We start from the raw sequence: 26,887 nt of genomic DNA, 5'->3' as shown, positions 1-26,887 counted from the left end.
ACCTGACGAGTTGCTCTGACTAATCCTCTCATTAGTCCCCATAACCAATGCAGTGAATACAAGCATACTTCCAAACAATGGAAATCTCTGTGGAAGCTGATATTGAGTACGTGCAAACTCTCGTCCTAAAATTAGCTCAAGTAGCTTTTAAAAAAATTTAGGAGGTCAAAGCTCCAGTTCTCCAAACCCAAACCCTCAAACTGAGGGAACACTCTTCATCCGAAATACAGTGTTCCAAAAAATTGTGGTCCTGAAACTCCACAGCATCGAAGGCTATGGTTTTACCGATGAGTCCCCGGTCCCTGAAAAGTATGCACCTCACACGTGTGAGGTTCCGTGGGGAAATAGATTTCTGCAGGCTAATGTCGGATTGTCCTGTTATTAACGATCTCTCCTTGGATAGCGTTACCACTGACAGAGCCGGCTCAAGTAAATTATTGGCCTTTGGGCAAAAAAAAATTTCAAAAAAAATTTACATATACATTATGGATTTTAAAAATTTTGGACCTCTTTTCTTAATTTTTTCTTCAAAATCGGGCCCCATTTTAACACTAACTATGCAAAAAAAAAATTGGGCCCTGGGCCCACGTCCCCCTTGCCCTTGTGCCTAAGCCGGCCCTGACCACTGACCCCCGCTATGGTTTCCATTTTGATCACCCTTGCTCTTCTTTATTCACCATATCGGTCCCTTCTCTCGAGAGATTGGAGATAAAAGATTATACTTCGGTTCGCACTTATCCTAGCAATAAGTCTAGATTCAAGATAAATGCTCCTTCTTTGAAGTACTTAGAGGTATACATCAACGGTAGCAATTTCGAGTTTTATGAGGATCTGCACAACTTGGTGGAGGCTAGTCTCCATGTTGATTATTCTCAAACTGACAAGCTTCTCAGATTTCTTACTTCTGTGGAGTTTCTTTCCATACATTTATATCCTACCAAGGTAACTCCCTCATATCTTTCACAGGACCCTAAACATTTTATAGTAAATTTTAATAAAATGTTTCTTCTTACACTTTGGGGGTTATAAGATTTATGTATAATAATTTTATAAAATTTGGAGGAAAAGAGGGATGTTACAAATTGCTATGTCTAAAACTTGCCATGTATCTCTCTCCAGTTTTATTTAGAACACTTTTTTGGTAATCCTTGTAATGTTTTGGCGTCCAGGTTCTGCTTCTTGCGGATACAATTTCTCAGCGGCTTCGTCATCTGAAACTATCTACTTACGGAAAAATGTCACGTAATCTGCTTCTGCATTTGCTCAAACATTGCCCTAAACTACAAGTTCTCAAGCTCCAGGAGATACATTGGAGAATAAAATGGCCTGTTTCTCCGCATACGAGGTGTAAAGCCGAAGAGTTCAAGGATCCACCACCTTTGTTCTCTAATCCGAGCTCGGTTCCTGAATGCTTGTCCTTCCATCTTAAAACTTTTGGATGGAAATGTTACAAAGGAACAGAGGAAGAGAAAGAGAAAGAAATCGTTCTTTACAAACCGCTGAGATCTCTGTATATTCAGGTGGTCGTTCCGGGGAGAAACGGCTGCTGAGGATCAAGGAGTTGGAATCTGTGCCTAAGGCTTCAACTTCATGTCAGCTTATAATTCGACTTACTGGTTGTCTTAACAGTTCCTAGAATCTTTGCTGTGAATCTCACTCGGAAACTACATTTCGAAGTGAGTCTAAGGATGCAATGTTCTTATGTTATGAAACTTAATTTTACTTTATTATTGTTGGAAGTTCTTTTCATTGTTGACAGAAAGAACACAGAGGAGCTTCTTTGGTTCTAAGAGAATATTGAGTTTTGTCTTGTGCATTGTCTATACTACATACCTTCAAACTGAGATAGAGATACCTTTTCTAAATGATTTTGTAACAACACTAAAATATTATTAACGAACAAACAGAGGAATATTTAATCAACTATAGTTGCTGCAGGAGGTATAAGATACATATGACGATGGACAACTCCCTCTTTCTTCCAATTACTCTCAGGACAATTGGCTAACTCACTAAGACAGAGAGAGTGTTTTATTTTGTCATAACTGTTTAAAAGTCCCACATCGCTAACAGAATAGACATGGAAGGCATGATAAGTGGTATAAATAATGAAGCCAGCAACTAGACAAATCATACATTTCTCGGCCTTTTGGCTAAGATCAAGTGTAGTATCTGTTCTTATCAGTTTAATATCTGATATGTGGTCCATCGGGTCACACGATATTAACTCTATTTTTTAAGGGAGAAGGTCTATTAAGATAGCTTGCTATCTGGTCTTTCACGAGTCGCCCATGCGTTGCACTATTGCAAGGGCTGGCTCAACCCGCCAATTCTCAGTTTAATTTTTGGTCCCTTGACTTATAAGATTTTATATTCAGGTCCCTTTATTAATCGATTTATACCATTCTCACATCCATGTGATTTAGTTCAAGTGAGCTATAACGAGCAACAAAGGGTTTCTCTAAAGGGAGTTTCTTGGCTGAAGGCGGGTTTGGTTCGGTTCACAGAGGAACTTTACCAGGTGGTCAAATCATTGCTGTGAAACAGTATAAGATTGCTAGCACACAAGGTGACAAAGAGTTTTGCTCTGAAGTTGAGGTCTTGAGCTGTGCACAGCATCGGAATGTTGTAATGCTCATTGGACTATGTGTGGAGGATGGGAAGAGACTGCTGGTTTATGAGTATATCTGCAATGGTTCTTTGCATTCTCATCTTTATGGTAAAACTTTCTACTTCTAGCAACATTCTTGTTTTTCTTGTTCTGAAAAGTTTCTAATAAAGGAAAGTTTTATAGGTTTGGGGAAAGAGCCGTTAGGATGGTCAGGGCGGCAAAAGAATGTGGTTGGAGCAGCTCCACTACAAGAAAACAGCGACATACTGAGGGAAAAAATCGTCGGTATGTCGACGGAATAACGTTATTCCGACGACATACCGACGAAACAAGTCCTCGGAAATAACTCCTCGGAAATTCATTTTTCCTCGGAAATCCGTCGGAATTTTCCGACGGAATTCCGAGGAAACAAATTTCCGAGGAGTTTCCGAGGACCACATTTTCGTCGGAAAGCTCCTTGGAATATACCGAGGGAGAGCTTCCTCGGGATATTTAGATGGATTTTCCGATGGTCCAATCCTCGGAAGTTCCGACGAAATGTTCCTCGGAATTTTCATCGGAAGATTCCGAGGAAAGTGTCCCTCGGAAAATTCCGAGGAAAGTGTCCCTCGGAAAATTCCGAGGAACGGTGTCCCTCGGAATATTCCGAGGAACATTTCCCTCGGTATATTCCGAGAAAAATGTCCCTCGGTATATTCCGAGGAACGGGGTCCGTCGGAATATACCGAGGGACATGTTCCTCGGAATATACCGAGGAACATGTCCCTCGGTATATTCCAAGGAACATGTCCCTCGGTATATTCCGAGGAACATGTCCCTCGGTATATTCCGACGGACCCCGTTCCTCGAAATTTTTTTAAAAAATAATTTTTTTAAAAAAAATTAATTTTTTTTAAAAAAATAAAATTTTTGAAATTTTAATTCGAAAATATAAAATTAAAATTAAAATTCGAAAATATTCAAAGTTTCACAAATAAAAATAAAACATTCCGAGTTTTTGGAAAAAAAAAACTACGGGTCTGGCACATCCGGGAACACCTCGTTCGGGTACATCCTCTGCATCATCTCCATCATTTGCTGGTTCAGCCTCCTTTGTGCCTCATAGCCCGCCTGTTGAGCCGCCATCTGGGTCTCCAACAAAGATATGCGATCATCCTTGTCCTTCAACTGAGCCGTAAGTACTTCTGGATCAACAAAAGGCGGTGGTGCAGAAGAAGGAGGAACCGACCGGGTGTGACGACCCAAACCGACCAAACGTCCCTTCTTCTTTGGAACCGACTGAAATAGAAAATAGGCAAATTTACAAATTTAAATCAAGAAATAAATGAATTGAACTTTAAAAAAAAAGAACTTACGGATTCAACGATTTCGTTGATTCGAAACCAGGACAAGTTGGTCGAAGCCGTCGAAGCGTCATCCTCGGTTTGAAGCTGAGACACTTCGTCTTGCACCTGAGTTTGGACAAGGCTGACCACTTTCCTCACAAGACAGTCATCAATCTGGCCGGTCTTCTTGTTGGTATACGCCCTCTTCATTAGGGCAAGATCATCAACCGGCTCGCCATCATTTTCTTCCGCCTTGAAAAAAACATAAATTAAAGAAACATTAGTAATTAGAAGAAATGGACAAAAAATAAAATTTCAACACTTAAATAATTGAAGAAAAAGCGGCTGAACTTACCATGCGATCTCCCAGAGAGGCAATAGATTGAGCACCCAAGTTATGCTTGAAGACGCCCTTCCCTTTACGGTCGCTCCTGCGGTTGGTGGAGTTGGTGGAAGAAGTTTCTTTCATCTCTTCCTTATCCCAATGCGCACACAACTCCGTCCAGACCGTGTTGTTTATCGACTTTGGGACCTTTTAATAAAAAAAAAAAAGAAAATAGTTTAATAAGTTAAAAAATAGTTTAATAAATTAAAAAATTGTTTAATAAATTAAATCAAACCTTATTGATTTCCCCCTTCTTCTTCCACTCGTGGATCTGCTTCCCGTAGTTGTCCATAACTTTATGGACGAAGTGGTGATAGATAAAGAGTGTCTCATCGGAATTCCAGTTGAACTCTTGCTGAAAAAAAAACACAATTTGTAGAAAATTTATATTAAAGATTAAAAATATAAGTAAAAAATTAGAATACTTACCGCAAACTGACGAAACCACAGATGCTGCTTGTCGGTAGGGAAGTGAGTGAAAGTCGGATGTCCCTTGTCGAGGGCCGAGTACATCATACGGTTGATCCATGCGCTGATCCCGTTCCTGGATAGGTTGAACCTAATAAAAAGAACAAACGCTTAATAATGAATCAAATTTTAATGAAAACAAATATGTTTAATTACCATGTTTGACCCCGTCCATGTGGATACGGAGTGAGATAGGGAAGATGGTCACGACCAGACTGTCGAACCAACTCCGCAACACTCATCACGCCCGGAGGACCCGGAGGAGCAGTAGCGGCTGCAGCAGCAGGAGCGAGAGGAGCAGGAGCGGGTGCAGCAGAGGGAGATGTATGGTAGGAGCTGTGGGGCGAAGAGGAATCCTGAAAATGGCTGGAATCCCGAGACTGGCTCCCCGTACCACCACGACCACGACACTGTCGATGCCGGGTCTGATCATCATGAGACCTGTAAATTAAAAAAAAATATATTTAATAAATATAGAAATATATAAATTATTTAAAAAAAAATCCAAAATAATAGTTTTTAATCCCAAAAAAAGTTTTATAGATATTAAAAATGTTTAATAAATATAGAAATTTATATAATATAAATATATATATAATATTTTTTTTAAAAAAAAACCAAATAATAGTTTTTAATCACAAAAAAAAGTTTTATAGATATTAAAAATGTTTAATAAATATAGAAATTTAGATAATATAAATATATATATATATTTAAAAAAAAAATCCCAAATAATAGTTTTTAATCACAAAAAAGTTTTATAGATATTAAAATTTTTTAATAAATATAGAAATTTATATAATATAAATATATATATAATTTTTTTTAAATCCCAAATAATAGTTTTTAATCACAAAAAGTTTTATAGATATTAAAAATGTTTAATAAATATAGAAATTTATATAATATAAATATATATATTTTTTTTAAAAAAAATCCCAAATAATAGTTTTTAATCACCCAAAAAGTTTTATAGATATTAAAAATGTTTAATAAATATAGAAATTTATATAATATAAATATATATATATATATTTTTTTAAAAAAATATCCCAAATAATAGTTTTTAATCAACAAAATTTTTTTATAGATATTAAAAATGTTTGATAAATATAGAAATTTATAATATATATATATATATATATATATATATATATATATATATTTTAAATCCTAAATAATAGTTTTTAATCACAAACAAAGTTTTATAGATCTTAAAAATGTTTTGTAAAGTCCAAAAAATCGAATTTATATACAAAAAAACGTTTTGTAAAATCCTAAAAATTGAATTTATATACAAAAATCATTTTATAAAATAAAAAAATCGAATTTATACACAAAAATTGAATTTATATACAAAAATCGATTTTATAAATACGAAAAAAATAAAAAAATTATGAAAAAATTCTAAATCAATTCAACAAAACAAATTATTCAACCAAATCACAATTCTAAACCTATTATACAACCAAATCACAATCCTAACCAATCACCCTAACAAAAATCTATCAAATCTACACAAAAACCTAACAAATAGAACCTAAGAGAGTGGGATAGGGTCCTTACATGATTTATGTAAGAGAAGGGGGAGATCGCCGAAGATATCGTCGGAATTCAGGGGGAAATCGCCGGAGAGGAGAGAGGAGCCGCGCAGAGGAAGAAGAGAGAAATGGGGAAGAAGAAGCGGCTTGTGGTTATAAAACCTAGGGTCCGACGGATTCCGTCGGAATTATAATTTCAATTTTCGCGAAATATTTGCCTGGTTAAATGAAAATATTATGAGGAAATTCTGACGGATACTAAAATATCCGTCGGAATTTCGTCGGATTATTCCGAGGAAATACCGAGGAACTAGTGTTTGGGGTTTCAAAACATCAATTTTTTTTTTTGCCGTATTTCATTTCTTATACAATTGTAATGCATACCATTGAGGATTCTTTGTATAGATGATCATAAACCATGAAATAACAAATTTCAAAACGAATTGAAAGTATTCCCTTTATCATTCATTAAAGTGTATAAGTGTTTCTCTTATGTTGTGGGGATTTCGTTCATACAATCGGAAAAGTATTTATTATAGGGTAAGGAACAAATTTTTGACTTCATAATTAGTCTAAGACACTTAATAATGGTTATATAAGTGTTATTCAAACCGCAAAACATTGTTTTCGGTTTAAAAACCCTATTTCCTCGGAATTTCCTCGGAATATTCCGAGGGAATTCCGAGGAAAACCTTATCTTCCTCGGAATGTTCCGAGGAAATACCGAGGAAATAGGGTTTGGGGTTTCAAAACATCAATTTTTTTTGCCGTATTTCATTTCTTATACAATTGTAATGCATACCATTGAGGATTCTTTGTATAGATGATCATAAACCATAAAATAACAAATTTCAAAACAAATTGAAAGTATTCCCTTTACCGTTCATTAAAGTGTATAAGTGTTTCTCTTATGTTGTGGGGATTTCGTTCATACAATCGGAAAAGTGTTTATTATAGGGTAAGGAACAAATTTTTGACTTCATAATCAGTCTAAGACACTTAATAAGGGTTATATAAGTGTTATTCAAACCGCAAAACGTTGTTTTTGGTTTAAAAACCCTATTTCCTCGGAATATTCCGAGGGAATTCCGAGGAAAACCTTATCTTCCTCGGAATTCCGTCGGAATGCTCCGAGAAAATACCGAGGAAATAGGGTTTGGGGTTTCAAAACATCAATTTTTTTGCCGTATTTCATTTCTTATACAATTGTAATGCATACCATTGAGGATTCTTTGTATAGATAATCATAAACCATGAAATAACAAATTTCAAAATGAATTGAAAGTATTCCCTTTACCGTTCATTAAAGTGTATAAGTGTTTCTCTTATGTTGTGGGGATTTCGTTCATACAATCGGAAAAGTGTTTATTATAGGGTAAGGAACAAATTTTTGACTTCATAATCAGTCTAAGACACTTAATAAGGGCTATATAAGTGTTATTCAAACCGCAAAACGTTGTTTTCGGTTTAAAAACCCTATTTCCTCGGAATTTCCTCGGAATATTCCGAGGGAATTTCGAGGAAAACCTTATCTTCCTCGGAATTCCGTCGGAATGTTTATTAAAAAAAAAAAAAACGATGCTAGTCTGTTTCCGAGTCATCATCACCAGATGAATCTGAATCTGGATCTTGGTGAAACTCTCCAATCACTGGTTCATCCTCTACGTGAACGACGGCTTCCTCTCCGAAGTCGGTTAAATCGACAACAAGGCCAACTCCAGCTAAATCTTCTGCTGCACTTAAGTTGCCGGATGTGCTTGGTTGTAGTGGGTCTTCCAGCTCAGAACTTCCCTGAACTCGGCCTCTCGGGTTGAGTCTTGTAACAGTAACCCATGGATCATCTCTGTTCCTTACCCGGGGGTACTTGATATAACAAACCTGTAACATTAAAAAAAATTATTAGTAAAATTATAAATTAATACACATGATGATGAATCATTCTAAATAATTAACATTTAATGACATGAGAAGCAAGAATGAAAGGATCATAATATTGCAGCTTTCGCCTCGAATTTACTGATGTAACACCAAATGCATCTGTTCTCACACCTCGATCTAGAGTGTTGTCGTGCCAATCACAATAGAAAACAGTACAGCGCAATCCAACCATGCCCAAATACTTGATTTCCAAAATCTCACGTATGTGTCCGTAGTATACATCATCTCCTGATGCAGAACAAACGCCAGCATCATAAGTCGCACACGAACGTCTCCTCTTCTGAGTTGTGAATGCATATCCTCGAGTACAAAACCTCGGATATGACTTCACAACAAATTTTGGTCCAACGACCATCTCGCGTATCCAATCGTCAAATGTTTCACCTCTGGCCAAACCAGCAGACACCTATATTAATAGCACATATATATGTTATATCAATAAATGTGAATTAGTATAAATATGTGATAAATGATATTTTAATTTGTTTAAAGCACTCACATAAGTAAACATCCATCCAGAAAATTCTCTCTGCTTCATTTCTTCTAGCTCGTCTTCTGTGGCGTATCTATATTCGAACCGTTTTTCTGCCATGAAAATCCTGTACATATGATGACAATAATGTAATTAATTAAGATTTAAATTTCAACTTGTTAAAATAAAAATTTGTAAGCTAATTTATTTACCTCTCATATTGAAGAACATCTTCGCAGTTGGTGAGCAAATATGTTTGCAAATTACTGCACTCCTGCTCAGTAAGTCGACGGTCCTTTGGTTTTCCGCTAAGTCGTCCAACGTCTGTGAAAATGTCTGGAACCGTAACATGATATGTTGCCCGTTCGCCTCTATCATCATGCCGAGCAGGTCTTCTATTTTTGATCTGAACTTCTTCTGGAAAGTAGTACTCGGCAAAGTTTGAAGTTTCTTCATCGATCATCTGTGCGACTATAGAACCTTCCACCCTACTTAAATTTTTCACCATCTTCTTCAAATGGAACATATACCGCTCATACAGATACATCCATCTATACTGCACAGGACCACCAGGTTCCAATTCTCTTGCCAGGTGAATAACAAGATGCTCCATAACATCAAAAAATGAGGGAGGAAATATCTTCTCAAGGTTGCACTGAATCACGGCTATGTTAGTCTTCAAATTTTCAATACCTTCAAGAGTCACTGATCTCGTGCATAAATCGCGGAAGAAACCACTTATCTCTGCAATTGCTTCATGAACATTTCGTGGTAATAGTTCCTTGAAGGCAAACGGAAGGAGGCGCTGCATCATTACATGGCAATCGTGGCTTTCCAAGCCAGTAAACTTTCCTTCCTTTCTGTCGATACAGTTACGCAAATTAGATTCGTAACCGTTTGGAAATTCCACATCGTTTGAAATCCAATCAAAGAACGCATCTTTTCTCTCTGCATCAAGTCGGTATATGGGAAAAGGAGCCCTACCATTCTCATCAACATGAAGTTCTGAACGAGCACATATATCGACTAAATCCAGTCTTGACTTCAAATTATCCTTTGTTTTACCTTGAACATTAAGGATCGTGTTCATGAGATTGTCAAAAAAGTTCTTCTCAATATGCATGACATCTAAATTATGCCTTAGCAGATGATCCTCCCAGTATGGCAGATCCCAGAAAATACTTTTTTTGTGCCAGTTATGTAGGTCTCCAACAGCATCTACCGGAAAACGCTCATGTCCACCGACGTCTGGCGTCCTTTCTGCACCAAAATCTCTTAGTTGTGTCTTCAAATCTTTCCCACAAATTTCCAGAGGTGGACTGTCAAACACCCTCTTGTTCTTCGTACACAAATTCCTACTCCTACGATATGGATGATCAGGTGGTAGGAATCTCCTATGACAGTCAAACCAACACGTTTTCCTTCCGTGTTTTAGTTGGAAAGCATCAGTGTTATCTTGACAATATGGACATGATAGCCTTCCATGCGTTGTCCATCCAGATAACATACCATATGCTGGAAAATCACTTATTGTCCACATTAGTACTGCCCGCATTTGAAAGTTTTCTTTACACGAAACATCGTATGTTTCAGCACCTTGAGCCCATAGTTGTTGCAACTCATATATTAGTGGCTGAAGAAACACATCAAGTGATCTCTTAGGATGCTCTGGTCCGGGAACGAGAATCGAGAGAAACAAAAACTCTCATCGCAAGCACAAGTTTGGGGGTAGGTTGTATGGTGTAAGAATGACTGGCCATAGAGAATACTGTCTTCCACTCTTGCCAAACGGGCTGAAACCATCAGTACATAATCCAAGGTATACATTTCTTCTCTCATACGCAAAGTCGGGATACTTTGATTGGAAATGCTTCCACGCTTTTGCATCTGAAGGATGTCTGATCTCACCATCTGTTGAGTGCTCCGCATGCCATCTCATTGGTTGCGCTGTGCGTTCAGACAGATACAACCTCTGCAACATTTTCGTCAAAGGCAAATACCACATCCTTTTATATGGCACTGGAACTCTTCCACTCGTATCTTTATAACGAGGCTTTCCACAAAATTTGCATGTAACCCGCTGTTCATCCACCCTCCAATAATTCATGCAGTTGTCGCTGCATACATCTATTACCTGATACGATAAACCAAGACCAGCTACGAGTTTCTGAACCTCGTAGTATGAACCAGGAGCTACATTATCCTCGGGTAGAATACATTTTACAAAATCAGCAATCGCATCCACACAGTCTTCAGCCAAATTATGATATGTTTTAATGCCCATCAATCTTGTAGCAGATGATAAAGCTGAATGACCATCTCTGCAACCTTCATACAATGGTTGCTTTCCAGCATCCAATATATCATAAAATCTCCTAGCTTGTGCATTGGGTAAATCTTCCCCTCTAAAATGATCATTTACCATCTGCTCAGTACATACACCACAATCTACATCCGTTCTAATTGGTTCTTCTAATCTAACCGCTGGCTGAGGTTCGCTAGTACTACCTTGTTCATAATCTGTTTCCCCATGATGATACCAAATTTTGTAACTTCGTGTAAACCCACTCAAATATAAATGAGTCCAAACATCCCACTCTTTAATAACCTTTCTATTTTTACAATTAGAGCAAGGACATCTTAACATACCTGTTTTTGCTTCCGGATGTCGGTGAACTAACCCCATGAATTCGGTTATACCTCGTTGGTATTCTTCCGTAAGCAATCTCGTGTTCGGATCCAAATGAGGTCGATCGATCCAAGAACGAAAATAATTTGAATAAGACATGTTTTTTATGAATCAAATTCGTGTGTAAAGAGAGTAAGAGGGAGGATGAAGATATGGAGTGAATGAAGAGGAAGAGAGGTGCTTGTATTTATAGTTGAAATCCTACCGACAGCCCGAGGAAATTCCGACGGAATTCTGACGCCAACGGCTAGTTCGTCGGAATTTCCTCGGAATTTTAAAAATCCCCCAACGGCTCTCTAACGGCTATAATATATCCTCGGAATTCATCGGTTTTATCCGAGGAATACGTTTTTCCTTGGTATTCCATAGGAATATTCCGACGGATTAGTATTTCCTCAGAAATCCATCGGTATATTCCGAGGAAATTCCGAGGAAACCAAATTTTGTGTTTCCTCGGAATTTCCTCAGAAATTTCTCGGGATATTCCGAGAATTTCATTTTCCGTCGGAATGTCCGTTAGAATACCGCTGTTTTCTTGTAGTGCTTGTGGGTTGAGATACCTTCATGAAGAGTGTAGAGTTGGTTGCATTGTTCATAGGGATATGCGTCCTAATAACATACTCCTCACTCATGACTTTGAGCCTTTGGTAATAATAATCATCTTAACTTTTTCTGCTCTTTTGCGTGTGTGCCAAGCTTGAAACATTATAACAAATATATAGGTTGGAGATTTTGGACTAGCGAGATGGCAACCAGAAGGTGATAAAGTAGTGGAGACAAGAGTAATTGGAACTTTCGGGTACTGTTTATGGCATAAACATTGAGATAATCACCTTTTTGATTTACTTGTGGGACACGTTAATGAAGCTTTAAGTTCTGTTTCTTTTCTGTAGGTACTTGGCACCTGAATATACACAAAGTGGACAGATTACAGAGAAAGCAGATGTGTACTCTTTTGGGGTTGTGTTAGTTGAGCTTATCACAGGAAGGAAAGCGATGGACATTAAGCGTCCTAAAGGTCAACAGTGTCTCACCGAATGGGTAAAAGTCCAAATGAACATCAAAGCTTCAGTCTGTAAAGGCTCTGATGCTTTACAAGGAAGATATATTGATGTTTGTTTTGTTTTGTTTTCAGGCAAGACCGCTGTTGCAGAAGCAAGCCATTAAAGAGCTTCTTGATCCGCGTTTAATGAATTGTTACTCTGAGCAAGAAGTTTACTGTATGGCGTTATGTGCTTACCTCTGCATTCGCCGTGACCCTAACTCAAGGCCACGAATGTCTCAGGTTTGCTGCCATATCTCATCCCTCAAAAACACTTACTAATCAAAATTTTCGAATGTTAATCTTCTTTGTCTCTCTGTCTAAGGTGTTGCGGATGTTAGAAGGAGACGTTGTCATGAGTCCAATATAGAAGCTACACAGGGAAAGGCATGGAGTTTCTAGACTATTTAGAGTTTTTACAGCTTTCTTGTTAATGAGTATTGTTTCTGTTATATGTAAAAGTTTGTTAATGAGACAAAGATTCAAGTCAAGTTTGTTTGTAGCTTTGTGTAGGTGATCAGTGAAGTTTGTAATTTATTATATATAAGATTGCTGCAAAACTTATTCGAAAACTGAAGACTAGAATGGAAAAAAAAAGAAGACTAGAATGGAAAATCTGCGAAACTGGCTCTCTCTTTTATTTCGATCTGTAAAACTAATTAAATCTCGCAAAGATTTGGCTTTTAGGCTTAACGTTACTGTCGGTTACAAACCCGCAAATGTAGATAGAGTGTTACGTTTTGTCTTAAATCTCTAAAACTCCCACATCGCTAAAGAAACAAGCATGTGAGGCATGAGGAGTAGTATAAAAGAAGAGGCACGGAGACTTGGCAAATCATACCTTTCTCGGCCTTTTGGCTAAGATCAAGTGTAGTATCTGTTCTTATCAGTTTAATATCTGATATGTGGTCTATCGGGTCACACGATATTAACTCTATTTTTTAAAGGAGAAAGCCCATTAAAATAGCTTGCTATCTGGTCTTTCATGAGTCGTCCTTGCGTTGCACTATTGCAAGGGTCGGTTCAACCCGCCAAGTCTCAGTTTAAATTTTGGTCCCTTAACTTATAAAATTTTATATTCAGGTAATCAATTTATACCATTCTCACCTCCATGTGATTTAGTTCAAGTGAGCTATAACGAGCCAATGTGATTTTAGTGGTGAAATAAGGCCCAGCATAATGGAGTTAGGGTTTTCAATATATTCACAAGCCCACAAGATGATAGGTTGGATCCAATGATCCACTGTCGTTAACCCCTCGAAGAATTATGGTTAATCTCATATTCCTTCGACCACCTATTTGGATCAAATGCTGGGAAGAGACAAAAGAGTTCAAAAAAATCTATTATGGACCCATGTGTATTTTTGTTTAAAAATTAAAAAAAAAATCGAAAATAAGGGAAAAAGACTAAGTAACCAAGAAACTTCATCTTATTTACAAACCCAATCACCGAAACCCATTAACCCGACCCGACCCAACATGAAAACCCTATATTCCCAATTTCATCTTTCCCCACTCACGATTTCAAACTCTCTCTCCCATAACCACCACGATTTTAAACTCCCATCTCTAATCAAACTTAGATTCAAGCACAATCATCTCTAAACAACAATCCCTATCTCCAATTTCGTATCCAATTTCGTGTGTGCAATGTCGCCAAAAACTCAGGTCGCCAAGATGAAAGAAAAAGCGGAAGCGTCGGAGAAGAAGAAGAACGCCGACGTGAAAAGAAGAAAAGGAGCGGCAGCGAAAAGGAGAGCCGCCATTAAGAAAAAGAGAAAACCGGCGAAGAGGAGTGAAACCCCAGAGAAGAAGAGGAAGCGAGACAGTGGTCTGGACGGTGGGTCCTCGTCGAATCCATCCAAGAGGACTCGGAACCGTGTGAGAGAAACTGCAGCATCTTCACCGGAACATCAAGGCGTTCATGACCCCACACCAGCAGCAGAATTGCCTTCTCAGGGCGATAGCGAGGGTACACCACGCCCAGTGATTCCGAGTCAGCCACAAAAATCGCCAACACCAACTCATGCAGCGAGTGAGGCCGAGAATCAACAACAACCTCGAGTAACCTCAGGCTCTTCCACAAAGAGTCCTTCACATCGTGTAGACAAGCAGAACGGTGAGGAGATTGGATCTAACAACAGAGATTCAAACGCACCCGAGGTTGTCGTTGATAATGACGCTCCAAGAACGGTAAACAAGTCAATTTAAAATGGTTTTAGAATTATTTATGATAGCATTGAACTAAGAAATATGTAGTAATTATATAAGTAGTGTAACTAGTACAACTAAAAGAATAAAACTAGTTCAACTGGTAATAATATGTTGTAAACAGAATCAATGGAACTAGTATAACTAGTACAACCACACTTCTTATAAATAATATAACTCGCACAACTATCAAAAGTATAATTAGTTTAACTAATACACCTGAATATTGAATAACTAGTACAACTAAAAGAATGAAACTAGTTCAACTGGTAATAATATGTTGTAAAACAGAATCAATGGAACTAGTATAACTAGTACAACCACACTTCTTATAACTAATATAACTGGTATAACTATGAAAAGTATAATTAGTCTAACTAATACAACTTAGTATTGAATTACTAGTACAACTAAAAGAATGAAACTAGTTCAACAGGTAATAATATGTTGTAAACAGATTCAAGATAACTAGTAAAACCACTTTTTTTATAAGTAATATAACTGGTACAACTACGCTTCTTATACGTAGTCTTACTGGTATAACTAGAGAAGTATTTTGTATAACTATTTAATGAGATGTTGTTGTCGTTGTATAACTAGGGTTGCTGGTAGAACTAGTAATATTATTTTTCATTTAATTAGTGTAACTGGTACAACTAAGTGATTTTGTGCTGTATAACTCAGTTATTTATTCAGTGTATTTTGTTTGTGTTTTTCAGGTTGAGAGGGATGATATGACCGTAGAAGCTGCCAGACCTGCTGGTTTTTTCTTCAAACCGAGCGACTATGGAAAGGGTTGCAAGCTCTCCTCAAGGTGCCATCAACACGATTTTCTGAAGACGATTAAAAAGTTAGAGGCCTCAGAGAAGAGTTGGTTTCAGGATCATCCTCAGTTCAAGCATATATTCCACATGGATTGTACCCCAACAAGAAAAGTGATGGGATTGTGGATGTTGCTACTTCGTACTATGCATACAGGAAATGGTCGACAAGCTTGGTTTGAGGTAAACGGTGTTCCAATTAGATACTCCATCAGGGAACATAGTCTCCTCTCTGGTTTATACTATCACTCATATCCAGAAAACTATCCGAGCATAGCGAGCATGAAGTTTGCGAGAAAGTATTTTAAGGTAAAGAAGACAAAGGATGGGAAGGAAAAGGGTCTGCAAGTGACAGAAGCGGATGTCTTAGAGAAACTTCAGAAGATGAAGTTTGATGGTAGTGGCGATCGTCTGAGGATGGCGGTTCTTTACTTTTTGGCTAGAGTTTTAAGAGGAAGGTCAAAAGGAGGATACTTCATTGAGTATTTCATTCTCCTAGCAGCAGAAGATCTGGAGTTTTGCACCGAATTTCCATGGGGCCGTTACACATTTGATGATTGCATGAAGGAGATTTTTCATGTGAGGGATCAGTTTCGTGATGGGATCCCAGAGAAGGCACAGTGGGTATTTCCTGGGTTTATCAACCCTTTGGAGGTATATGAATTGTATTTTTCATAAGCATATTTGTTATAATATAACTAATGTGATTGTGTGAAATGATGTGCAGATATTAGCATTTGAATGTATCCCTGTCCTTAGAAATAGATTCATAGAGCCTGTTCCAAACTGTCCTGATGGTTGTCCGAGAATGTGCAAATGGAAGTTCAAGAGGACCGGAACAACATGATTTCTACTTGACATGATTTATCGGATGTTAGGAAACACAAAGGTAAAAGCTTATAATTTTTTAAGTGCTGTTTATGTCATTTTCTTCAAGTTCATAGTTAATTAAATGTGTAATTTGTTGTTGGTCATATTTCAGGAGATTATCAGTATTTTGGAACCACAAGGATATGAAGCAGACCTTTTGTATGAAATAATGGATGAAGGGATTTATGAAGACTTGGAGCTGATAGATGATTCGGATACGCCAGACATAGTTGTTGACAGTTGGAACAAGATCCTACTAGAACCAGGGAGTAAAATTTTATGGCCGGATCTATTCGAGATGGATGTGAGAACCCGAGAGCAACAAGAGCAAGCAGAAGGCAAGGCAGGGGGCGAGGCAGGGGGCGAGGCAGGTCGTGAGAGTTTAAGAGAATTAGAGTTGAAGTTGAACAAAAGAATGGACGATGGATTTGCATTGAGAGATGAAACAATTCGTCTTCTAGCAGCAAGAGTGAAGGAGTTGGAACAAGACAAGATTCAGAGAGAAAGTTGGCCATTCCAGTTTGGTGAAGCTGAAACTGGATATGCTTCCGGAGGGAGAAGAAGAGATAAGGATGGTGATGGAGAGGCTGAGATGCATGGTGATAAGGAGGGTGATGAAGAGACTGAGATGCATGGTGATAAGGAGGGTGATGAAGAGACTGAGAAGCATGGTGATAAGGAGGGTGATGAAGAGGGCGAGGACAATGGTGACAAGGATGGTGATGAGGCAGAGGCTGAGAAGGATGGTGATGAGGCATAGGCTGAGAAAGATGGTGAGAAACAGATCGAGGCAGAGGCTGAGAAGTTGATGCAAGGTAATTCATGATAACATATAAGTTCAAATTATATTTTAAATGATGATGATCTAAGTCAGGATATATTTTTGTTCAATGTAGATACTGAAGAGAGATTTGATGATGATGGAGATGAGCAATCTACACTTCAAATTATGGCAGACACTGCAGAGAGATTTGAGAAGGCTGCTGCGGAAAAAACTGCTGCGGACAAGACAAATGAAGTTGCAGATGATGATGATGCTTTGGAGAAGGAAGGTGAGGTTGGAGTTGATGTTTCTTTAGAGGAGACAGCTTCGGTTTGAGTTGATGATGCTTTAGAGGAGGCAGCTTCGGTTGGAGTTGATGAGATGCCAATGAGGGTGTCCAAGCGTTCTCATTTGTTGATGTCTCCTTTTACGCCAAACTGATTTGGGGAAGTGCTAAACTATGTTGTTGTTTTTGGAACATGTATGTGTTTGTTTTAAAACCTAAATCCAAACTTGTATGTGTGTGTTTTAAATCCAAAAACTTGTATGTGTGTGTTTTAAAACCTAAATCCAAACTTGTATGTGTGTAATTGATTTGGTGGTTGAATATGTTGCATTTACAGGTGGGAAACTAGAACAAGTAAAAATGCATCAACTATGCCCAAAAATATAAAATTAGTACAACTAGAAAAACTAGTACAACTAGTGTTGAATTAAAACATGTAGGACTTATCTGGGAATCCACTTATCTGAAACACATTATGCACACAAAGTTGTATTAGTTATTTAGTTATACTGGTTTCTACAAAGTTGTACTAGTTTATTAGTTATACTGTCCTGCACAAAGATGTACTAGTTATTCAGTTTTACTAGTTTGTACAGAGTTGTACTTTGGCAGTGAAACATGAAAATATTAGTTGTACCAAAGAAAAAATACCATTATCTAAGTTGTACCATTTATTTATGTTTACATTTGTTTGCCCGGATACAATGAAAGCATCACTATTGTTAAAATACTTGTCACATATGTTTTACAAAAAATATGTGGACAAACAAGTAAACAAACCTTAAAAGCATAAGGTAGATCAAGCAAACTTTTGTGATGGAGTTAAAAATCCAAAAAAAAAAAAAATTCCAATACAAAACACAAAGAAACCTATCCAAACACTTAAAAATTAGACTATTTGATTGTTTTATTAATAGGGAAAGCCCAAAAGAATATTTAAATTTCAGAATATGCATAGTTGTACTAGTTATACCAGTAGAACCTATTTTAGTAAACTAGACATAGTTGTACTAGTTATACCAGTATAACCTATTTTAGTTTTACTAGTTGTACCAGTATGACAACACATAAATATGAGTGTTATGTTTATGAAGTTTTACCTGATTGAAACAACACAACGCATAAATAAATTCTACAACACATAAATATGTTCCACAACACATAAGCAAGTTCCATAACAAGTTAACAAGTAAGACTCATTCATCATTTCCTTCGTTGTCACCTCCCTCGTCCCCATTTCCCTTGCTGCCACTGCTGTCACTGCTGTCACTACCACCGCTATTGCTATCACTGCCACTGCAATCACTGCCACTTTCTTCGTTTTCACCAATCAATGGTGGAAACTTCTTCTTTCTCTTCCTCCGATATTCTCCGGCAGACGGGAATCTAGTAACTTGTAGTCTTCCTTTTTTTTCCCTCCACATACGGAGGGAAGACAACCTGAGATCGGATTTCTTCAGGAATTTTAGAACTTTCCCATGTTGAATGATGAGGCACTGGATATATTGTCCTGTAATATGCCAACGTCCACTGCTCCATCCAGTAATACCTAGAACAATAATGTTCAGCCATTTTTCAACGCGCCATGATGGCAGCAAGTGCATGCACACAAGGATACCGATCAATATCAAAATACCTACAATAGCATGTTTTGTTGCTCAAATCAACCAAATAACCATGACCATCCTCACCAAGCACATTGTAGCGACCTTCAAATGTATTTAGCTCGGTCACCTTCAGCTTTTTAGCCGTAGGATATATGTGATGCAATATCCCATGGACATGTGGGATTAGTATCTGCCTCTCTGGTACGCGTAGAGATAATATACGGTATTTGTTGAACCATTCTGTTATCTTTTCCACGATCACATCAAGCATTGGCAACAACGCATATTTCCTTGGTTCCTTCAAAACACCATTGATAGATTCAACAGTGTTGGTTGTGTCTATGTTGTACCTTTCTCCCGGAAATTTACATCTTGCCCATTTTGTCTCATGAACACTGTCATCTAGATACTCGGCCGCTTGAGGATACATTTTCCTGAAATCGTTGTAGCATTTTCTGAACTCCACCTCACTGTAAATACCAGCAATATCTCTAAATTTTTTGGCAACCCCTTTCTTGTTAACATTGCTGCAAGCTCCGCTGACATTATTAGACAAGTGATAATTGCAATATCCATGGATCGCCAATGGGTATACCTCGTGTACTTTCTTGATGATGCTTTGGTTTCTATCAGTACAAAATACAAGCTGAGGATCATCTGGTATCAAAGTTTTTAATATAGTTAAAAACCACTCCCAGATTGCATTTTTCTCACCATCTACTACCGCAAAAGCAAGGGGATAATGATGATGATCTGGATCCTGAGAAGTGGCAATGAGAAGCACTCCTTTGTACACACCCTTCAGGTGTGTTCCATCCATTATTATCACTTGCCTCATCGCCTTGAACCCTTCGATGCAAGCTCCGAGCGCAAAGAACATATACTTAAACTGGTTCTTTTCATCCTCTTCTAATCGTGTAATGGTATCAGGATTCATCTTTTGTAACATGTGCAAGTAAGATGGCAGCCTAGCAAAACTCTCCTCCGGGTTGCAACGCAAATCACTCAAAACTTTATTTTTCCCTCTCAAAGCCGTAGAATATGAAACCTTAACACCCAGTCTATTCTGCACCAAATCTATGAGAGTCTTTGGATCCGGAGTCTTGTATTTGCCGGGATAATCAGAGTGCACCACTGATGCGACCAAGCTTGGCGTGCCTCTTTTCTTCTTCTTCATGACACTTGCATCTCCACGAGAGCACGTATGCATCTTTCTATACGTTCTGATAGATAAAAAATCAGAGTTCTTCAGCTTTGCAGCTCGTAAATACCATATGCATCCAGCCCCACGACATTTCAATATGTAAACCCGAGGATTCAACTTCTTTATATCAACCTGAAAACAATTGGAATGCACACCTTTGTCCAATAAATCCCTCACTTCTTCTCTAGTCGCAAATTCTTGATGAAAACTAATATCAATGCCATCATCCCACTCTGAATTGACAACAGGAGGTTCAACTGCTGTAACAGCCGGCAACTCCTCCCTATCATCCATTTCATCACCCAATTCACTGATTTTCTCATGCTCAAACTCATTCTCCTGAATATGAGGAACAATTTCCAACTCTCCAACTCCAACCATGCCATCATTAGCTCTGGCATCACTCAGATTTTCCTCATTCATAGAAAACATCTCGTTGCTCTGATTTTCTGCGACGATTTCCTTAAGCTCCACACGCAAGACACTACGTCAGTTTTTCTTATCTACCTTCATTAAATATCCTAAAACATCTTCATCATCCAAGATATAACAAGGCCTCTTATTATTCAATACCAGCGGAAAGTAACTCAACTCAAGCTTCGTCTCAACTACATCGATCTTCATTTTCTTGGCTATTCTATCAACCAACTGAGAATAAGTAATCTCCGCATACCTTCCTTTCATCACTAGTGTAGAAATATGTTGCTCTTCACCATGTTCAAAATGTATCACCACAGACCCATTACTATCCATAGTTCCTGAAAATGACTAAAAACCAACATTATCATTTATTAGTTAGTTCAGTTATACTAATATTATCAATTAGACTAGTTTACATGTAACAATAGTTATCAGTTATACTAGTAAGACCAGTTATACTATGTCAACTTTGCACATGATACTATAAGTTATACGAGTGGTACCAATACTATCTATTCAATGTGTTACTCCAAGTTTTACCAGGTTTACTAGTGGTATGTTTCAGATGAACAATATCTGCCAGTTTTACTACTTTCCATTTTACTAGAGTTGTACCTAGTTGTACCTATTGTACCATAGACAAAAACGATTTATTCTACAATATCTTGCTTCATACTTTAACCAAATTATATTAAACTTCATAATCTGACTCATATGGTTAACACACAGTTTATAGGACTAAACTGAAAAAAAAACAACAATAAAGAGAGAGAGAGAGAGAGAGAGAGAGAGAGAGAGAGAGAGAGAGAGAGAGAGAGAGAGAGAGAGAGAGAGAGAGTTTACACTTATCAACCGATTTCAGAACTAAGGACGACGTACATGACCTGTTTCACGGTGTCCTAACCTGTCGAAAATCCCCAAGAAACAGAGGTGAAGGTTTGTGGATGAAAAGTTGAAGAAGAAAGCTTTTGTTGGTGAGGAGAATGAATTTCCGTGGTAGTTGAGTATGGTTGTAGGAGAAATGAAGAAGAAGAAAAAGGATTAATGCATCTGTGGGACCCAGGCGAGAGAGAAGAGTTTGGATGTGAGATCCGAAGGCCAGGATTAAAACAAAGACAGAAGATCCGACGGCTTAAGGGAGAGTTTCATTAATGACATTCTTGTAAATATTGATCCTTTTTCTTCTAATGATCCGACGGCTCACGTTATATCCCATAGAATTCTGATCCAAGGGTTCATATTGATTTTATTAATGGGGCAAATTGTCATTAACCTCCTATGGGAAATTACTTTAGGTGGTGCCAGATTTTTTTTCATCCTTTTGTCCCATAGTAGATTAAAGTCCCACCTATTTGCTCCATACCCTTTTGTGTTTTCACGACGACCTTCCTGTCGTGTTTCAAGTAGAGAAGGTTTTATCTTTTCGTCTTTGGTTGCAGTATTTGGCAAGGGAAATTAAAAAAAAAAAGCAAAGCATTGTTATGGATAGGTTAAGTCAATTGCCAGATGATTTACTCATCAAGATACTGTCCTTTGTCCCGACCAAATGTGCCGTGGCTACGAGCATTTTGTCTAAACGATGGCTGTCTCTTTGGACACTGGTGGCAAGTCTTGTCTTTGAGGATTTCTCAGAGGAGGAAGATGAAGAGATTAATGAAATCCATGTCAGAAGCCTGTCGCAGTTTGTGTCAGGGACTTTGCTATTTACACAAAGCAGCTGTCCTAGAAAGGTTTCATCTCAACAGCACGTCAGAATGTAGCGCTTGGGAGATTGGTTTATGGGTTAGAATCGCAGTCGATCGCTTTGTGCGTGACTTGAAAATAAGTTTCTGTTATGATCATTGCCTTGTTAACTTGCCGAGTAGGTTGTTTAGATGCTAGACACTTGAGACTTTACAACTCCGTAGGGTGATTCTTTCAGAAGTTCCTTGTCGGTTAAGCTTTCCATCCCTCACGAAGTTGCGCCTTCTATCTGTCAAGTACTCAGACGATGGATCTTTCTCTAGGATTGTTTCAAACTGTCCCATCCTCGATGATTTAGTTGTAGAGACTTGTCACGGAGACAATGTGGCGACTTTCACCGTGAACTTGCCTTCCTTACAGAGGAACAGAGGAAGAGAAAGAAATCGTTCTTTACATCCTGCAGAATGCTCCTTGTTTTGATAACCGCTAAGATCTCTGTATATTCATCAGGTCATCGATTCGGGGAGAAAGAGCTGCTGAGAATCAAGGAGTTGGAATCTGTGCCTAAGGCTTCAACTTCATGTCAGCTTGTAATTCGACTTACTAATTGTTATAACAGTTCCTAGAATCTTTGTTGTGAATCTCACTCGGAAACTACATTTCGAAGTGAGTCTAAGGATGCAATGTTCTTATGTTATGAAACTTAATTTTACTTTATTATTGTTGGAAGTTCTTTTCCTCGTTGACAGAAAGAACACAGATGAGCTTCTTTGGTTCTAAGAGAATATTGAGTTTTGTCTTGTGCATTGTCTATAGTACATACCTTCAAACTGAGATAGAAAGACCTTTTCTAAATGATTTTGTAACAACACTAAAATATTATTAACAAACAAACAGAGGAATATTTAATCAACTATAGTTGCTGCAGGAGGTATAAGATACATATGACGATGGACAACTCCCTCTTTCTTCCAATTACTCTCAGGACAATTGGCTAACTCACTAAGACAGAGAGAGTGTTTTGTTTTGTCATAACTGTTTAAAAGTCCCACATCGCTAACAGAATAGACATGGAAGGCATGATAAGTGGTATAAATAATGAAGCCAGCAACTAGACAAATCATACCTTTCTCGGCCTTTTGGCTAAGATCAAGTGTAGTATCTGTTCTTATCAGTTTAATATCTGATATGTGGTCTATCGGGCCACACGATATTAACTCTATTTTTTTAAGGGAGAAGACTCATTAAGATAGCTTGCTATCTGGGCCTTCATGAGTTGTCCATGCGTTGCACTTCTGCAAGGGCCTGGCTCAACCCGTCAAATTTTAGTTTAAAACGACTTGGCTATGTTTTACTGACAAGATTCCTCAGTGCAATCTGAAGATCTTAGTTAATTCTGTTTCTTCTTGTACTTATCAAGCTCTGCTTTGTTCTTATCTCTTGATCTAAAGATGTTTTCATATTCAGATTGGAGCAGTCAGTTGTCTGGAGATTTGCTAAGCTATGCAATGTCCACAAGCGACGATGGAAATCTCTGTTGAAGATGATGCAGAAGCTTGAGTATGATGATTTTTTTTTTTTGTTTCAACAATGGTTCCATTGGAGTTGACTAGTTTTTAGCATGTCATTGCATTTACACGAAGATCCTGTTCTTAAAACCTTGAATCTTAAACTTCTTAGACACTCTGATTCCACAGATACTCGTCTATTTCCAAGTAGCTGTTCCACTCTCCTTGAGACCACAATCATTGTCTTTAATTCACAGTCTTGTTGCTTGAGCAGCTTCTTGGTCCTGAGTGGTGACAAACATTGTCTCTTTTGTTTGAAAAGGCAGAATTAAATATTTCATCTTCTTGTAATGGTCTTTCAGGTAAAAATATGTGGGGATTCTCGAGACTTACCACCAACTGTGCATTAGGCCATGGAAGATTTCTTGCTGGAACCAATGCAGACCAAAAAGATGATATTCATGAGTCTTGTTCTCAGATGATGTTCCAGTTACACAATGTTTATGATGCAGATAAGGTAAATGACTCGCCGCTATTCATGTAGATTTTATAAGATCCAAAACTCCCCTTGGTGTTTCAAAAAAAAAAAAAAAAAAAAAAAAGACTCCCCTTGGTTAATCTGACTCATAAAGAGTTTCATTTGATTTAACTATGTAGATAAATATCAGAATAAAAATTGTTTTAGCTTCACCTGATGGAGTTATTGCTGCTGAGGCCAAGAAATCTAACTCAAACTGGGTGGTTCTAGACAGGTAAAGACTATAACATATATGTATGTGTGATGCAAATGCATAGCTTTTGAGTTGTAATTTAGTTTTTGACTCTGAATATTTGTAAACAGGGGACTGAAGTATGAGAAGAAATGCTGTATTGACCAACTTGAGTGCAATCTTGTTGTAATCAAGAAGTCACAACCAAAGGTTATTCGTCTCAACTTGGTGAAGAATGCAGATACAGAGCATCTAGAAGCTATTTCCAGGCTAACCACAAAGTCTATCCTCTCCCGGAGAAGCTCAAGACCTAGAAAAAAGTTGAGGGAACCCTTTGTGACTCCAGCCAGAAGTCCAGACCAAGAAGGTTCTGATATGGGGACTTCATCTATATCTAGCTCTGATGCAAGAGCTTCACCATTTCTTGCTTCTCAAGTCTCTGAGGGCCTTAACCCATGGGTCAGTGATGGAAACAAGAGTTTCTTTGAATCTGATACTGGCTCAAATGGAGAAAACTGGAGTCCTATATCAATGGCCTCCTCATCTTCCCATCCTGTGAAAACATCTAATATCCTGAGTCCCAGTGATGATCTGACAAGACCTCATACAGAAACTCCAAGAAAATCAAGATTCTCTTCAGTCCTAAGGCTCGGTTCATCCAAGAAAGAACCTGATGTCCGTAAATCCGATACATGCTTAAACAAAAGCGTGAGGGAAGTGGTTTCCTTATCAAGAAAGTCAGCTCCTGGACCTCCTCCACTGTGTTCCATATGTCAACACAAGGCACCTAAATTCGGAAACCCTCCAAGATGGTTCACTTATGACGAGCTTGAGACAGCAACAAAGGGTTTCTCTAAAGGGAGTTTCTTGGCTGAAGGCGGGTTTGGTTCGGTTCACAGAGGAACTTTACCAGGTGGTCAAATCATTGCTGTGAAACAGTATAAGATTGCTAGCACACAAGGTGACAAAGAGTTTTGCTCTGAAGTTGAGGTCTTGAGCTGTGCACAGCATCGGAATGTTGTAATGCTCATTGGACTATGTGTGGAGGATGGGAAGAGACTGCTGGTTTATGAGTATATCTGCAATGGTTCTTTGCATTCTCATCTTTATGGTAAAACTTTCTACTTCTAGCAACATTCTTGTTTTTCTTGTTCTGAAAAGTTTCTAATAAAGGAAAGTTTTATAGGTTTGGGGAAAGAGCCGTTAGGATGGTCAGCGCGGCAAAAGATTGCGGTTGGAGCAGCTCGTGGGTTGAGATACCTTCATGAAGAGTGTAGAGTTGGTTGCATTGTTCATAGGGATATGCGTCCTAATAACATTCTCCTCACTCATGACTTTGAGCCTTTGGTAATAATAATCATCTTAACTTTTTCTGCTCTTTTGCGTGTGTGCCAAGCTTGAAGCTTTATAACAAATATATAGGTTGGAGATTTTGGACTAGCGAGATGGCAACCAGAAGGTGATAAAGGAGTGGAGACAAGAGTAATTGGAACTTTCGGGTACTGTTTATGGCATAATCATTGAGATAATCACCTTTTTGATTTACTTGTGGGACACGTTAATGAAGCTTTAAGTTCTGTTTCTTTTTCTGTAGGTACTTGGCACCTGAATATACACAAAGTGGACAGATTACAGAGAAAGCAGATGTGTACTCTTTTGGGGTTGTGTTAGTTGAGCTTATCACAGGAAGGAAAGCGATGGACATTAAGCGTCCTAAAGGTCAACAGTGTCTCACCGAATGGGTAAAAGTCCAAATGAACATCAAAGCTTCAGTCTGTAAAGGCTCTGATGCTTTACAAGGAAGAGATATTGATGTTTGTTTTGTTTTGTTTTCAGGCAAGACCGCTGTTGCAGAAGCAAGCCATTAAAGAGCTTCTTGATCCGCGTTTAATGAATTGTTACTCTGAGCAAGAAGTTTACTGTATGGCGTTATGTGCTTACCTCTGCATTCGCCGTGACCCTAACTCAAGGCCACGAATGTCTCAGGTTTGCTGCCATATCTCATCCCTCAAAAACACTTACTAATCAAAATTTTCGAATGTTAATCTTCTTTGTCTCTCTGTCTAAGGTGTTGCGGATGTTTGAAGGAGACGTTGTCATGAGTCCAATATAGAAGCTACACAGGGAAAGGCATGGAGTTTCTAGACTATTTAGAATTTTTACAGCTTTCTTGTTAATGAGTATTGTTTCTGTTATATGTAAAAGTTTGTTAATGAGACAAAGATTCAAGTCAAGTTTGTTTGTAGCTTTGTGTAGGTGATCAGTGAAGTTTGTAATTTATTATATATAAGATTGCTGCAAAACTTATTCGAAAACTGAAGACTAGAATGGAA

The 26,887-nt window shown here is 38.0% G+C and overlaps 3 protein-coding genes and 3 non-coding genes across 6 annotated transcripts; 5 read left to right on the top strand and 1 right to left on the bottom strand.

Annotated features, from left to right (window-relative positions):
* Nucleotides 1–2,132: 2,132 nt before the first annotated feature.
* Nucleotides 2,133–2,327, top strand: LOC125582719. Its single transcript, XR_007320175.1, has one exon. It is a non-coding gene; the product is annotated as a U2 spliceosomal RNA (small nuclear RNA).
* A 9,651-nt stretch (nucleotides 2,328–11,978) lies between these two features.
* On the top strand, nucleotides 11,979–13,043 carry LOC125581519 (inactive protein kinase SELMODRAFT_444075-like). Its single transcript, XM_048747128.1, has 5 exons — nucleotides 11,979–12,076; nucleotides 12,152–12,228; nucleotides 12,323–12,470; nucleotides 12,565–12,714; nucleotides 12,797–13,043. Exons 1-5 carry the CDS (start codon nucleotides 12,032–12,034, stop codon nucleotides 12,839–12,841), a joined length of 465 nt encoding a protein of 154 aa, XP_048603085.1. The 5' UTR covers nucleotides 11,979–12,031; the 3' UTR covers nucleotides 12,842–13,043.
* Nucleotides 13,044–13,308: 265 nt separating this feature from the next.
* LOC125582675 lies at nucleotides 13,309–13,503 on the top strand. Its single transcript, XR_007320131.1, has one exon. It is a non-coding gene; the product is annotated as a U2 spliceosomal RNA (small nuclear RNA).
* Nucleotides 13,504–18,319: 4,816 nt separating this feature from the next.
* Nucleotides 18,320–23,943, bottom strand: LOC125581516. Its single transcript, XM_048747124.1, has 2 exons — nucleotides 21,497–23,943; nucleotides 18,320–21,001 (listed from the first exon to the last, which is right to left on the bottom strand). Exon 2 carries the CDS (start codon nucleotides 20,663–20,665, stop codon nucleotides 18,998–19,000), a length of 1,668 nt encoding a protein of 555 aa, XP_048603081.1. The 5' UTR covers nucleotides 20,666–21,001; nucleotides 21,497–23,943; the 3' UTR covers nucleotides 18,320–18,997.
* Nucleotides 23,459–23,655, top strand: LOC125582753. The gene has a single exon (XR_007320207.1). It is a non-coding gene; the product is annotated as a U2 spliceosomal RNA (small nuclear RNA).
* Nucleotides 23,944–24,114: 171 nt separating the features above from the next.
* On the top strand, nucleotides 24,115–26,869 carry LOC125581515 (inactive protein kinase SELMODRAFT_444075-like). The gene is made up of 8 exons (XM_048747123.1): nucleotides 24,115–24,361; nucleotides 24,502–24,596; nucleotides 24,686–25,665; nucleotides 25,741–25,901; nucleotides 25,977–26,053; nucleotides 26,149–26,296; nucleotides 26,391–26,540; nucleotides 26,623–26,869. The coding sequence occupies exons 1-8, from the start codon at nucleotides 24,215–24,217 to the stop codon at nucleotides 26,665–26,667; spliced, it is 1,803 nt and encodes a 600-aa protein (XP_048603080.1). The 5' UTR covers nucleotides 24,115–24,214; the 3' UTR covers nucleotides 26,668–26,869.
* Nucleotides 26,870–26,887: the final 18 nt, after the last annotated feature.

This window comes from Brassica napus, chromosome C2 (genome assembly GCF_020379485.1).
Source record: "Brassica napus cultivar Da-Ae chromosome C2, Da-Ae, whole genome shotgun sequence".
In the NCBI taxonomy this organism is placed as follows: domain Eukaryota; kingdom Viridiplantae; phylum Streptophyta; class Magnoliopsida; order Brassicales; family Brassicaceae; genus Brassica; species Brassica napus.
Note: the sequence above shows the minus strand (reverse complement) of the source record. Positions and strands in the feature narration are given on the sequence as shown.

Coding starts and splice junctions, on each gene's coding strand:
- LOC125581519 (XM_048747128.1), top strand. CDS start 12,032: ATGCGTCCTAATAACATACTCCTCACTCATGACTTTGAGCCTTTG. Junction 12,229..12,322: donor AGAGTAATTGGAACTTTCGG/GTACTGTTTATG, acceptor TCTTTTCTGTAG/GTACTTGGCACCTGAATATA. Junction 12,471..12,564: donor AACAGTGTCTCACCGAATGG/GTAAAAGTCCAA, acceptor TTTTGTTTTCAG/GCAAGACCGCTGTTGCAGAA.
- LOC125581516 (XM_048747124.1), bottom strand. CDS start 20,665: ATGTTTTCTATGAATGAGGAAAATCTGAGTGATGCCAGAGCTAATGAT.
- LOC125581515 (XM_048747123.1), top strand. CDS start 24,215: ATGTGGGGATTCTCGAGACTTACCACCAACTGTGCATTAGGCCATGGA. Junction 25,666..25,740: donor TTTGCATTCTCATCTTTATG/GTAAAACTTTCT, acceptor AAAGTTTTATAG/GTTTGGGGAAAGAGCCGTTA. Junction 26,541..26,622: donor CAAGGCCACGAATGTCTCAG/GTTTGCTGCCAT, acceptor TCTCTGTCTAAG/GTGTTGCGGATGTTTGAAGG.